Genomic DNA, 12790 nt, shown 5'->3' with positions numbered 1-12790 from the left:
AGCCTACTTGTGACAATAAAGATTTTTTTTTTTAAAGCAATTTTCTGAACAGTCCTAGTACAATGCCAGAGCTATTTTCACAAAGGCAGGCAGCTGCTTAATAATGAATTATTGTGGGGATTTTTACACTGCTCCTCGAATGCAAATACTTTACAAAACAGATTCTAAAATAACATTTATAGCCAGGCCCTGCAGCAGAAAAGGGCAACATCCGAAGTGAACATGAACTGTTATCAGTTTCGTCAGTCTTGTATCTGGACAACTGCTACTCCAAAGAAACTCTGTTAATTTTCCTTCCAACTTGGCGTAATTTACTAATTTTCACAAGTAGACTTGTACACAGCATTTTGAAAGAATTTGCATTGCCTCTTTAAATCAGCAATAGCACAAGCTTCCCTCTGCTCCCATAGAGCAACCTCTGCTTTTCACAAAGGGGAAGACAGAAGCACATTGGTTTGCTCAATTCAACTTGTATGTCAATCCAACCTAGACTCACAGGGTGAAAGTCTCCTCACTACCACTTTTATCTTGATGCTGTTTTATTTTAGATCTACAGGGAACCTCATCTACAAAATGCCTCTTCTGGCATTTTGTTTACTAAATCTGGCTCCCCAGCTTTGGTGGCAGACTTACAGGCCCATGAGGACTTGGGTCGATAAACTTCCCGCCACAAGGCCGTCGGATTTCGTTTAAATGCCAGAGGTTGGTCCATGAATGAAGATTCCTATATCAAAACACAGCACGACCAGTTCCTGGTGAACACAACTCCACAGTACAAATTACCCCAAATGTTCTGGTTTTTAAAAACATTTCGAGTACCAAATTATTTTTTTCCAATTAAGGGGCAATTTAGCGTGTCCAATCCACCTACCCTGCACATCTTTGGGTTGTGGGGGTGAAACCCACACAGACACGGAGAGAATGTGCAGACTCCACACTGACAGTGACACAGGGTCGGGATTGAACCCAGGTTCTGAGCGCCGTGTGACAGCAACGCGAACCACTGCACCACCGTGCCGCCCCATGTTATGGTTCTTTTTAATAAGTGTCTTTTTTAGTGTCACAAGTAGGCTTCCATTAACGCTGCAATGAAGTTATTGTGAAAATCCTCTAGACGCCACATTCCAGCGCCTGTTCGGGTACATGGAGGGAGAATTCAGAATGTCCAAATCACCTTGTGGCGGTAAGCTTTTCAACCCAAGTTCTCAACAGCACATCTTTCGGGGCTTGTGGGAGGAAACCGGAGCACCCGGAGGAAGCCCACACAGACATGGGGAGAAGGTGCAGACTCCACACAGACATTGACCCAAGCTGGGAATCGAATCCGGGTCCCTGGCGCTGTGAAGCAACCGTGCTAACCACTGTGTTACCATTCTTATCATTATGGTTCATCACATCTCTCCAAATAGAGAAAATCAAATTCACCATCCGAGGGTCAGACGGCGGCTTCCACAGAACATGGGAGCCATTCACCCAATTGTTCCGGGACCTGTTTGTGGCCAACGAACAAGCAGAAGAATAGCCAGGTAGCCAGGAATCAGGGGAAAGTAGCCAAAGCGTGAGAGGGAGAGATAGACCGGGAGGGGTGGGGGGGGGGGGGGGGGGGGGGCAGCTAAACCTAAGAGGAAAGAAAGGCAAACCACAGGAGTGGGGGGGGGACGGGGGGGACAGGGAACAAGAGAGGAGAACCAGGGAGGTGAGGGGGAGGCAGAGAAATGACAGCCGGGAGGAGGGCACAGGATTCGATAACAAACTTGGCATCTCCAGGAACAGAGAACAAGGAGAATACAGGCGAAAGACGGGAGGAACGGCTGAAGCGGAGGTGAACGCGAGACGACAACGGCAGCGAAAACCGTCCGGGAGAAGCAAGTGACAGCACAACACCAAACCCATTTGAGTGTTGCCCTCTGTAATTGTTTCTCCGGCACCCAATTGTATATCTACCTCCCCAGTCTCCACCCCCCTCCCTCACCCCCCCACAAATAGTTGCCAACTTATGTGTTGTAAATAATTTTGCCAGTTGTACAGAGTTGCTGCTGTTGAGCTGGTGCACAATACCCTGCCAGTTATTCTATTTTATTTTTTATTATTACTTTTTTGGGGGTATGTTTGGGTGTGCCCTTCTCTCCTATATTTCTTATTCTGTGTACATAACGGTAAATATACTTTGTTCAAAAACCCAATAAAAAAACATTTATTAAAAAAATTATGGTTCATAAGTGGAGGGCAGCAAAAGGAAGGGCCGACCTAGGCCAAGTTGGATGACAGGCCTCACATAGTGGCTGCAGAAGAGCTACAGTGGATATGTGAGAGTGGCGCAAGACAGACGAGCGTGACATGCCAAGGCAGCAGATCCCCAGGTAGGAGTAGCTACAAGCAAATGTAGAGAGATAATTCTCACTTGGAGAAGATGTGTTGGCATGGGGAACAGGAGTGTCACACCGCTGCACGGTGGACATGTTCTTCCAAGGTTAGGTTTCAGACATGTCGTTGAGGCAGACTGGAGAGAGCTTTACTACAAATACAGCAGCCAGGTGATTTGGCAAGGCTTGATGCAGATAGCTGATCTCAGGAGCAGAAGAACATTCCATTCTCAGCACGGGCATTCCTCACCTTCACAAGCACAGAAATCCACCAACCATTCTGACAGAAATTAATAAAACCCCACTATTGTCATTGGTGAAGGTGTAGGTTCTGCGGAATTTAGACTGTTTAACCAAAGTTAATCATCTTCCACTCATTTAATGAGCAATTCTAAAGACTAAAGTAGGTAAGTTATTGAATTTAGAATCAGACACATTCACGCCAAAGAAATGAATTTTAGTCAACAATGTTAACCTTTAAAGGCTTCAGCAGACGTGTGTGAAAATTAGACAGGATTCCCAAAGGCACAAGCGATAACTTTGGCCTCAATATCTTCAGATGTTTTTTTGTTCACCGGTTGGACGCTGTTTTTTTTAAACTTAAGTGATTTGTTTTGCATGAATTTTTTAAGTGCCCATCACAGATGAAAGTTGCCGTCAAAACACCACAGCAGAAAAATCCACCTATCGATTCATATTTTAATTTAAATCGTACATGTATGCCAGGAATATAATTCACAGAAAAGAATTAACACATCACATGCAGGCAGTTGGGAGTGAATTCAATTTGGATGTTATTTTCCTGCAAAAGAAACTAAAAATAAGTTTCCAATCGGTTGGTTATAAGCAGCTGGCGATGCTAAATATATAATAGTGACAATTTTATGTCAGTTTCACAGTTATCGTTAGTCAGTTTAACTGGGTGGTTTCACAAAGGATTTGTAATTCATTGCAGGTTATAGAAAGACAGAAAGGGAGGAAAAAAGCAAAGAGAGAAGAGAAAATATAAACATTTGCATTTATATAGCACCTTTCATGACCTCAGGGCGCCCCAAAGGATTTCAAAGCCAACAAAGTTCTTTTGAAGTGTAGTCACTATCCTTTTTTAAAAAATAAATTTAGAGTACCCAATTAATTTTTTCCAATTAAGGGGCAATTTAGCGTGTTCAATCCATCTGCCCTGCATATCTTTGGGTTGTGGGGGCGAAACCCACCCAAACACGGGGAGAATGTGCAAACTCCACACGGACAGTGACCCAGAGCTGGGATCGAACCTGGGACCTCAGCGCCGTGAGACAGCAGTGCATCCACTGCGCCACCATGTTGCCCTGTAGTCACTGTTCTAATGGATTGGATTTGTTTATTGTCACGTGTACCGAGGTACAGTGAAAAGTATTTTTCTGCGAGCAGCTCAACAGATCATTCAGTACATGGGAAGAAAAGGGAAGAAAAGAAAATACATAATAGGGCAACACAAGGTAAAAGAGAGAGCTTAGTAATAATGTTAGTCTTAGAATTAAATTTTAAAAGATTAGAACGATTGGAAGATAAGTAAAAAGATCTGTCAGGCGAGAGTCGTCACGTCCGGTGCCATCTTGTGCAAGACGAAAATGTAGAGAAATAAAGGAATAATATTTTAGCCCTTGGTCATCACATAGCTAGAATACCTGGGATACCAGCAGCTGCTACAAACGTGGATGTAAGTAAGACTGCATCATCTACTTTACCAAAAAAATGAATCTATAATGTAATTTAAAACTAAGGCAGGAGAGTGGCATTCTAGAACATACGTTTGGGAAGGAATTAACCCATTCAGAGACATTGCCTTTCACAACTGTTGCAATACTTTTGAAGTGTAGTTGGTGTTGTAATGTAGGGAAATGCAACAGCCAATTTGGGCATATTCCCAGATCCACAAACTGCGAAAAGATAAAGGATCGGATAATCCAGTCACTGATGTTGGTGAAATAATTATCATCGACCGATTAGAATTACCTTGCCACAGGATCTTTTACATCTACCTGAGAGGACTCCCTCAGTCCTGCGCTGTTGTGTCAGCTAGATTGTGTGTTTAAATCGTGGATTGCTACTACCAGTTGATGAGAAGGAAATTCTCCACTGACCAGTGCCTCAAGTTTGGGATAACCAGGTTGAGCGGAGCAGTAAGGGCCAAAAATAAAGGATTTGGATGTTCAAAATGAAGCTGGGCACTAGAATTGTGGAAGGATTAGCGAGAGTTGAGGAGAAATGTTTTCACCCGGAGAGTGTGGTGGGGGTTTGAAATTCACTGTCTGAAAGGCAAAAGGCAGCCTCGCATTTAAAACACACATCTGGAAATGCTTTTGAGGTGCCGTTACCGACGGGACTATGGACCAAGTGCTGGAAGGAGGGATTAGACTGACAGCTCTTTTAGAGCTCGCACAAACATGATGGGTTGAATGGCCTTTTACGCCTCAAGTCTTTCTATGTTTTCCGATGGGGGTTACAGTACGAGATGAATGAGCTTTAATGGAGTGAATGGCCCTTTCTTGCCTAACCCTAACCTGGTGTGTTTGTTTATTCACTATAATCAAACTGCCATGACTTTTGCAATCAACCGTATCACTTTTTTAACATTTCCAATAGTTTATTCATCAGATAGACATCCATTCTCTGCTGTTGCCACTACAATTGCAACATTATGTGTAGGAGATTAGTAAGGCTGACACTTATCCCCTGCACTCTATTACAATGCCACATCAGGAATGATGATGGCTGCTTTATTTGGCTTTATAGAAATACTGGTATTCTGTGCTCATTTCAAGGCTGCAGTTAAGGATTCAAGTGGCAGTTGCCAACCTTGAGGTGTGTGCGTACAGTCTGAGATATTGCTCGATTTAAACAACAATCTTAAGCTTAATAAAATATCCCAACCCGCTTCCAAGCAGCAGCAACAACAGATGGAAGAAGCATTAGAAGAAGCCAGTGAAGATACAGTCGGAAGGCACACATTTTCCAGAAGATTATTGAGGAGAATGAAACACCTGGAAAGAGAATTTCACAAGGTGGCTCAAAGGCAGATTGAGGGGTCGAATGATACCGAGAGTCACGAGCAGAAGGTACACACTGGGCATGTATAGTTGAAGAAGGTTGTAGGGGTGGAAGACAAAGCCATGGAGGGATTTGAAGACGAGGGCAAGAATTTTCAATCTGATGTGTGAGCGTGCGAGTGTGGAAGCCAAATGGCAGTTAGCGAACAAATGCATTTGAGTTCCAGTTTGTAGGATGTGACATGCAGAAGACAAGCAAGGAGAACTTTATAGTCAAGCCCTGCAGTAACACAAGGGGTGTGGGTAAGGTCCCCAGCAACCTACAGAGAGAAATAGATGTGCAGGTGATCTCAATAGTGGTTAGGATACACGATTTGAAGCTTATAAGAACATAAGAACTAGGAGCAAGAGTAGGCCATCTGGCCCCTCGAGCCTTCAATGAGCATTCAATGAGATCATGGCTGATCTTTTGTGGACTCAGCTCCACTTTCCGGTCCGAACACCATAATCCTTAATCCCTTTATTCTTCAGGGGACTAAATAGGACATAGAGGTGACTCACCATTAGATTCAGTTCTGAGTGAACAGTGGTGGGGAGGTTAGAATCATGTGCTAGGATTTGGAGATTTCAGTAGTGGCTAAACAAGATGGCTTCCAGTTCGCCATTCTTAACCTAGCAAGAGAGTTTTCATCCATCCACAATTTGATATCTAATAAGCAGTGAGACCGGATAGTGGTGACCATGGAGCTTTCTGACTTGTGTTCTGATCATTGCTGATATCCATAAGTCAATGTTTAACAGCAGCAATGCATAATGACCTATTGGACAATGTTGAGAGAACCATAGAATCCTTACAGTGCAGAAGGGGGTCATTCGACCCATCGAGTCTGCACCCACTGAAAGAGCACCCTAACTAGCCGCCCTATTCCCGTAACCCCACCTAACCTGCTCATCTTTGGAAAACAAGGGGCAATTTAGCATGTCCATTCTACCTAACCTGCACATCTTTGGACTGTGGGAGGAAACCGGAGCACCCGGAGGAAACCCACGCAGACATGGGGAGAACATGCAAATTCCACACACAGACAGTCACCCAAGGCCGGAATTGAACCCGGGTCCCTGGTGCTGTGAGGCAGCAGTGCTAACCACTGTGACACCGTGAAAGATGTACAGTTTAGGTAGATTGGCCATGATAAATTAGTGTCCCTTAGTGGCCAAGGATGTGCAGGTTAGGTTATGGGGTTATGTGGATAGGACGGGGTGGGCAGGGGAGCGGGCATGGGTTGGGTGCTCTTTCGGAGGGTCGGTGCAGCCTTGGTGGGCCGAATGACCTCCTTCTGCGCTGTAGGGATTCTATATTAACGCGGACAAGGCCTCTGAAATTACAATCGGTAACCGTCTCCCTCCAGTCCGGGCAACACCTGAAACGCCATGCTCCTTCACTCACCCCCCTCCTCCCCTGCCCTCACCCCCCCTCCTCCACTGCCCTCACCCCCCTCCTCATCCTCCTCCCCTCCTCCAAAAGTCACCTAGCCTTGAAAAGAACGGTCCTAAATGGCATGCCACCCTCCCTGCCCCCACCTGTGGCATCAATGCTGACAATGACATTGCAAATCGCCCCCAGTCGCCAACACAAAGCTGGTGGTTTTTGGTGCTGGCACCTTCCGAGTAAATCGCGGCGAGCGGCAGGAAAACACGAACCGAGAAGGCAAACGGTGTTGAGAAATTAAAAAATGACCACATTTTTCAACAAGAAAAACAGGAAATTAAGGGCGTATAGAGATAGATTGGAGCTCAGTCACTAGATAACTGTCAGCACGTGGGCTTGTTCCACTTGATATTGTGTAAAGTTTCCGAATGAGCAAATTGGGTTTCAGAACACGTTTGTGCCTCTTGTGGTAGGAGCTGCTCACAGAGAGAGGGGGTCACCCAGAGAGAGGGGGGGCTCTGCCGTGTCTGCCACCCAGAGAGAGGGGGTCACCCAGAGACGGGGGGGGGGGGGGGTCAGCCCTGTCTGCCACCCAGAGAGAGGGGGGGCTCAGCCCTGTCTGCCACCCAGAGAGAGGGGGGGGGCAGCCCTGTCTGCCACCCAGAGAGAGGGGGGGGTTCCCTGTCTGCCACCCAGAGAGGGGAGGGATCCCTGCCTGCCACCCAGAGGGGGGGGATCCCTGTCTGCCACCCAGAGAGGAGGGGGATCCCTGTCTGCCACCCAGAGAGAGAGGGGGGATCCCTGTCTTCCACCCAGAGAGAGAGGGGGGATCCCTGTCTGCCACCCAGATTGGGGGGGGGGGGTTAGAAACGGAACAAGGATCAATCAGAGAGGCAGCGACAGGGGGACAAGTCCCTCCGAGAGAGAAGCAAAGTGAAGAAGGAAGGGGTGGGGAGGGGCAGGGAGGGGAGGTGGTGGGTAGGGTGGGGAGGAGGAGGGTGGGAGGGGAGGTAGGGGGGCAGGGAGTGGAGGGGACGGAGGCAGGGAGTGGAGGGGGTGTGCTGGGAGGGGGCAGGGAGGGGGAGGGTAGGGGTAGGGAGTGGAGGGGGGCAGGGAGTGGAGGGGAGGGGGGCAGGGAGTGGAGGGGAGGGGGGCAAGGAGTGGAGGGAGTGGGCTGGGAGGGGGCAGGGAGGGGGAGGGTAGGGGTAGGGAGTGGAGGGGGGCAGGGAGTGGAGGGGGTGGGCTGGGAGGGGGCAGGGAGGGAGGGGAGGGGGCAGGGAGTGGAGGGGTCAGGGAAGGAGCAGGGAGGGGGAGGGGAGGGAGCAGGGAGGGGAGGAAGCAGGGAGGAGGGAGGGGAGGCGGAGGGGAGGAGGCAGGGTTGAGAGTGGGGGTGGGTTGGGAGGAGAGGGGGGTGGGTTGGGAGGAGAGGGGGTTGGCAGGGGGGAGGGGAGGAGAGGGGGTGGGCAGGGGGGAGGGGAGGAGAGGGGGGCAGGGGGAGGGGAGGAGAGGGGGGCAGGGGGGAGGGGAGGAGAGGGGGGCGGGCAGGGGGAGGGGAGGAGAGGGGGCGGGCGGGGGGAGAGGAGGGTGGGCAGGGGGGAGGAGAGGAGGGTGGGCAGGGAGAGGAGAGGAGGGTGGGCAGGGAGAGGAGGGTGGGCAGGGAGAGGAGAGGAGGGTGGGCAGGGAGAGGAGAGGAGGGTGGGCAGGGAGAGGAGAGGAGGGTGGGCAGGGAGAGGAGAGGAGGGTGGGCAGGGAGAGGAGAGGAGGGTGGGCAGGGAGAGGAGGGTGGGCAGGGAGAGGAGGGTGGGCAGGGAGAGGAGACAGTGGGCAGGGAGAGGAGAGGAGGGTGGGGAGGAGAGGAGGGTGAGGAGGAGAGGAGGGTGGGGAGGAGAGGAGGGTGGGCAGGGAGGAGAGGAGGGTGGGCAGGGAGGAGAGGAGGGTGGGCAGGGAGAATAAGAGATGGGCAGGGAAGGGTGGGTAGGGGGCAGGGAGGGGGCGGGTAGGGGGCAGGGAGGGGGCGGGTAAGGGGGCAGGGAGGGGGTGGGTAGGGGGGGGGTTAGAAACGGAACAAGGATCAATCAGAGAGGCAGCGACAGGGGGACAAGTCCCTCCGAGAGAGAAGCAAAGTGAAGAAGGAAGGGGTGGGGAGGGGCAGGGAGGGGAGGTGGTGGGTAGGGTGGGGAGGAGGAGGGTGGGAGGGGAGGTAAGGGGGCAGGGAGTGGAGGGGACGGAGGCAGGGAGTGGAGGGGGTGGGCTGGGAGGGGGCGGGGAGGGTAGGGAGTGGAGGGGGCAGGGAGTGGAGGGGAGGGGGGCAGGGAGTGGAGGGGAGGGGGGCAAGGAGTGGAGGGAGTGGGCTGGGAGGGGGCAGGGAGGGGGAGGGTAGGGGTAGGGAGTGGAGGGGGGCAGGGAGTGGAGGGGGTGGGCTGGGAGGGGGCAGGGACGGAGGGGAGGGGGCAGGGAGTGGAGGGGTCAGGGAAGGAGCAGGGAGGGGGAGGGGAGGGAGCAGGGAGGGGAGGAAGCAGGGAGGTGGGTGGGGAGGCGGAGGGGAGGAGGCAGCGTTGAGAGTGGGGGTGGGTTGGGAGGAGAGGGGGGTGGGTTGGGAGGAGAGGGGGGAGGGGAGGAGAGGGGGTGGGCAGGGGGAGGGGAGGAGAGGGGGTGGGCAGGGGGAGGGGAGGAGAGGGGGGCAGGGGGGAGGGGAGGAGAGGGGGGCAGGGGGGAGGGGAGGAGAGGGGGGCGGGCAGGGGGGAGGGGAGGAGAGGGGGCGGGCAGGGGGGAGGGGAGGAGAGGGGGCGGGCGGGGGGGAGAGGAGGGTGGGCAGGGGGGAGGAGAGGAGGGTGGGCAGGGGGGAGGAGAGGAGGGTGGGCAGGGAGAGGAGAGGAGGGTGGGCAGGGAGAGGAGAGGAGGGTGGGCAGGGAGAGGAGAGGAGGGTGGGCAGGGAGAGGAGAGGAGGGTGGGCAGGGAGAGGAGAGGAGGGTGGGCAGGGAGAGGAGAGGAGGGTGGGCAGGGAGAGGAGAGGAGGGTGGGCAGGGAGAGGAGAGGAGGGTGGGCAGGGAGAGGAGAGGAGGGTGGGCAGGGAGAGGAGAGGAGGGTGGGCAGGGAGAGGAGAGGAGGGTGGGCAGGGAGAGGATAGGAGGGTGGGCAGGGAGAGGAGAGGAGGGTGGGCAGGGAGAGGAGAGGAGGGTGGGCAGGGAGAGGAGAGGAGGGTGGGCAGGGAGAGGAGACAGTGGGCAGGGAGAGGAGAGGAGGGTGGGGAGGTGAGGAGGGTGGGGAGGAGAGGAGGGTGGGGAGGAGAGGAGGGTGGGCGGGGAGGAGAGGAGGGTGGGTGGGGAGGAGAGGAGGGTGGGCGGGGAGGAGAGGAGGGTGGGCGGGGAGGAGAGGAGGGTGGGCAGGGAGAATAAGAGATGGGCAGGGAAGGGTGGGTAGGGGGCAGGGAGGGGGCGGGTAGGGGGCAGGGAGGGGGCGGGTAGGGGGCAGGGAGGGGGCGGGTAGGGGGGCAGGGAGGAGGTGGGTAGGGGGGAGGGGGCGGGTAGGGGGGCAGGGAGGGGGCGGGTAGGGGGGCAGGGAGGGGGCGGGTAGGGGGGCAGGGAGGGGGCGGGTAGGGGGCACGGAGGGGGTGGGTAGGGGGCAGGGAGGGGGTGGGTAGGGGGCAGGGAGGGGGTGGGTAGGGGGGCAGGGAGGGGGTGGGTAGGGAGGCAGGGAGGGGGTGGGTAGGGGGCAGGGAGGGGGGTGTAGGGGGGTAGGGAGGCAGGGAGGGGTAGGGGGTAGGGAGGCAGGGAGGGGGTGGGTAGGGGGGCAGGGAGGGGGTGGGTAGGGAGGCAGGGAGGGGGTGGGTAGGGGGCAGGGAGGGGGGTGTAGGGGTGTAGGGAGGCAGGGAGGGGTAGGGGGGCAGGGAGGGGGCGGGTAGGGGGGCAGGGAGGGGGTGGGTAGGGGGGAGGGGGTGGGTAGGGGGGCAAGGAGGGGGCGGGTAGGGGGGCAGGGAGGGGGCGGGTAGGGGGCAGGGAGGGGGCGGGTAGGGGGGCAGGGAGGGGGTGGGTAGGGGGGAGGTGGCGGGTAGGGGGGCAAGGAGGGGGCGGGTAGGGGGGCAGGGAGGGGGCGGGTAGGGGGGCAGGGAGAGGGCGGGTAGGCGGCACGGAGGGGGTGGGTAGGGGGCAGGGAGGGGGTGGGTAGGGGGCAGGGAGGGGGTGGGTAGGGAGGCAGGGAGGGGGTGGGTAGGGGGCAGGGAGGGGGGGTGTAGGGGGGTAGGGAGGCAGGGAGGGGTAGGGGGTAGGGAGGCAGGGAGGGGGCGGGTAGGGGGCACGGAGGGGGTGGGTAGGGGGCAGGGAGGGGGTGGGTAGGGGGGCAGGGAGGGGGTGGGTAGGGGGGCAGGGAGGGGGTGGGTAGGGAGGCAGGGAGGGGGTGGGTAGGGGGCAGGGAGGGGGGGTGTAGGGGGGTAGGGAGGCAGGGAGGGGTAGGGGGTAGGGAGGCAGGGAGGGGGTGGGTAGGGGGGCAGGGAGGGGGTGGGTAGGGAGGCAGGGAGGGGGTGGGTAGGGGGCAGGGAGGGGGGTGTAGGGGGGTAGGGAGGCAGGGAGGGGTAGGGGGGCAGGGAGGGGTGGGTAGGGGGGCAGGGGGTGGGGGCTCTGTCTGCTATCTGCACCGTACAAACCTCCTGCGCTGCCGGGGTCTGGGTCGCGCTGCTGGTTAAACTCGAAGAGGAAGCTGAAGTCAAACTCTTGCTCGTCCTGGCCAGGGGAAGTCATGGTGCGGAGCGGAGGATTGCAGCAGGCGGACCACCTCCTCTCTGTCTGCCTCTGCCTGTCTGTGTCTCCCCTGGCGGGGGCGGGGGGGGGGGGGGGGGAGACACGGCAGGGCTGAGTTCAGCTTCCCCCCCCATCCAGGAAACCGGCCTCGGGGGGAGGGCTGGGCACACAGCCAAACTTCCCAAAGCCTTCTCTCTCCCCCCTGGGTGGGGAGGCTGGGGGAGTGCTCACGTTAGTCTCTGCGGCCACCGACCCTTCTGGACACGCCTTCAGCTGCTCCCTATTATTATTCTGGTTTTATATACACATAAAGATATATATATCTCTGTGTGCGTATTCATCTCCTCTGCGATCGCCCCCACCCAGTTTCCGGGTGTCAAAGAGAGATGTCACACACTCTCCCCACATTGAAATATCTTGTCAGCCAGTGACTCCTTCAGTTGTGTTGGTGTTTAGCCCCTTCCCACTCCCTGGACTTGAGAGGAGAGGGGTGGTGGGGGTGGGGAGGAGCAGCGGGGAGGGTCACATTTTAACACAAAGATAAAAGCAAATGACTGGGTGCTGGAATCTGAAACACAAACAGAAAATGCTGGGCAATCTCAGCATCTGTGGAGAGAGAAGGGAGCTCACGTTTTGAGTCTGGATGACTCTTTGTCAAAGCTCTTAATAATAATAATAATACTCTTTATTATTGTCACAAGTAGGCTTACATTGACACTGCAATAAAGTTACTGTAAAAAGCCCCTAGTCGCCATACTCCGGCGCCTGTTCGGGTACACTGAGGGAGAATTCAGAATGTCCAATTCACCTAACAAGCACGTCTTTCGGGACATGTGGGAGGAAACCGGAGCACCCGGAGGAAACCCACGCAGACACGGGGAGAACGTGCAGACTCCGCACTGACAGTGACCCAAGCCGGGAATCGAACCTGGGATCTTGGTGTTGTGGAGAAAAAGTGCTGACCACTGTGCTACCGCGCTCGTTTGTCAAAGTCATCCAGACCCCAAAACGTCAGCTCCCCTCTCCACAGATGCTGTCAGACCTGCTGAGATTGCCCAGCATTCTCTGTTTTTGTTTGACATTTCAACACGATTGACTGAAAGGTTCCAATCTGAAAAAAGACACATGTCCAGCCGCCCTGTCTTTGCAAGGGTCAGAGTAAGTACTGTACACAGAAGGAAAAAAATCTTCCTTGTCTTCTGCAATCTGATGGAAAGCCATCTCGACCTGAAACAC

General features: G+C 54.9%; 1 protein-coding gene across 2 annotated transcripts in view; it reads right to left on the bottom strand.

Annotated features, from left to right (window-relative positions):
- nfatc1 (nuclear factor of activated T cells 1) overlaps positions 1 to 11607 on the bottom strand; it is a 298878-nt gene extending 287271 nt beyond the window's left edge. For both annotated transcript variants that reach the window (XM_072466983.1, XM_072466984.1), the window contains exon 1: positions 11461 to 11607. In XM_072466983.1, the coding sequence (XP_072323084.1) occupies positions 11461 to 11554 (94 nt within the window). In that variant the 5' untranslated portion in view covers positions 11555 to 11607. The remainder of the gene's footprint in view (positions 1 to 11460) is intronic.
- Positions 11608 to 12790: the final 1183 nt, after the last annotated feature.

Source organism: Scyliorhinus torazame, chromosome 11 (genome assembly GCF_047496885.1).
Source record: "Scyliorhinus torazame isolate Kashiwa2021f chromosome 11, sScyTor2.1, whole genome shotgun sequence".
NCBI classification, from domain to species: Eukaryota; Metazoa; Chordata; class Chondrichthyes; order Carcharhiniformes; family Scyliorhinidae; genus Scyliorhinus; species Scyliorhinus torazame.
Note: the sequence above shows the minus strand (reverse complement) of the source record. Positions and strands in the feature narration are given on the sequence as shown.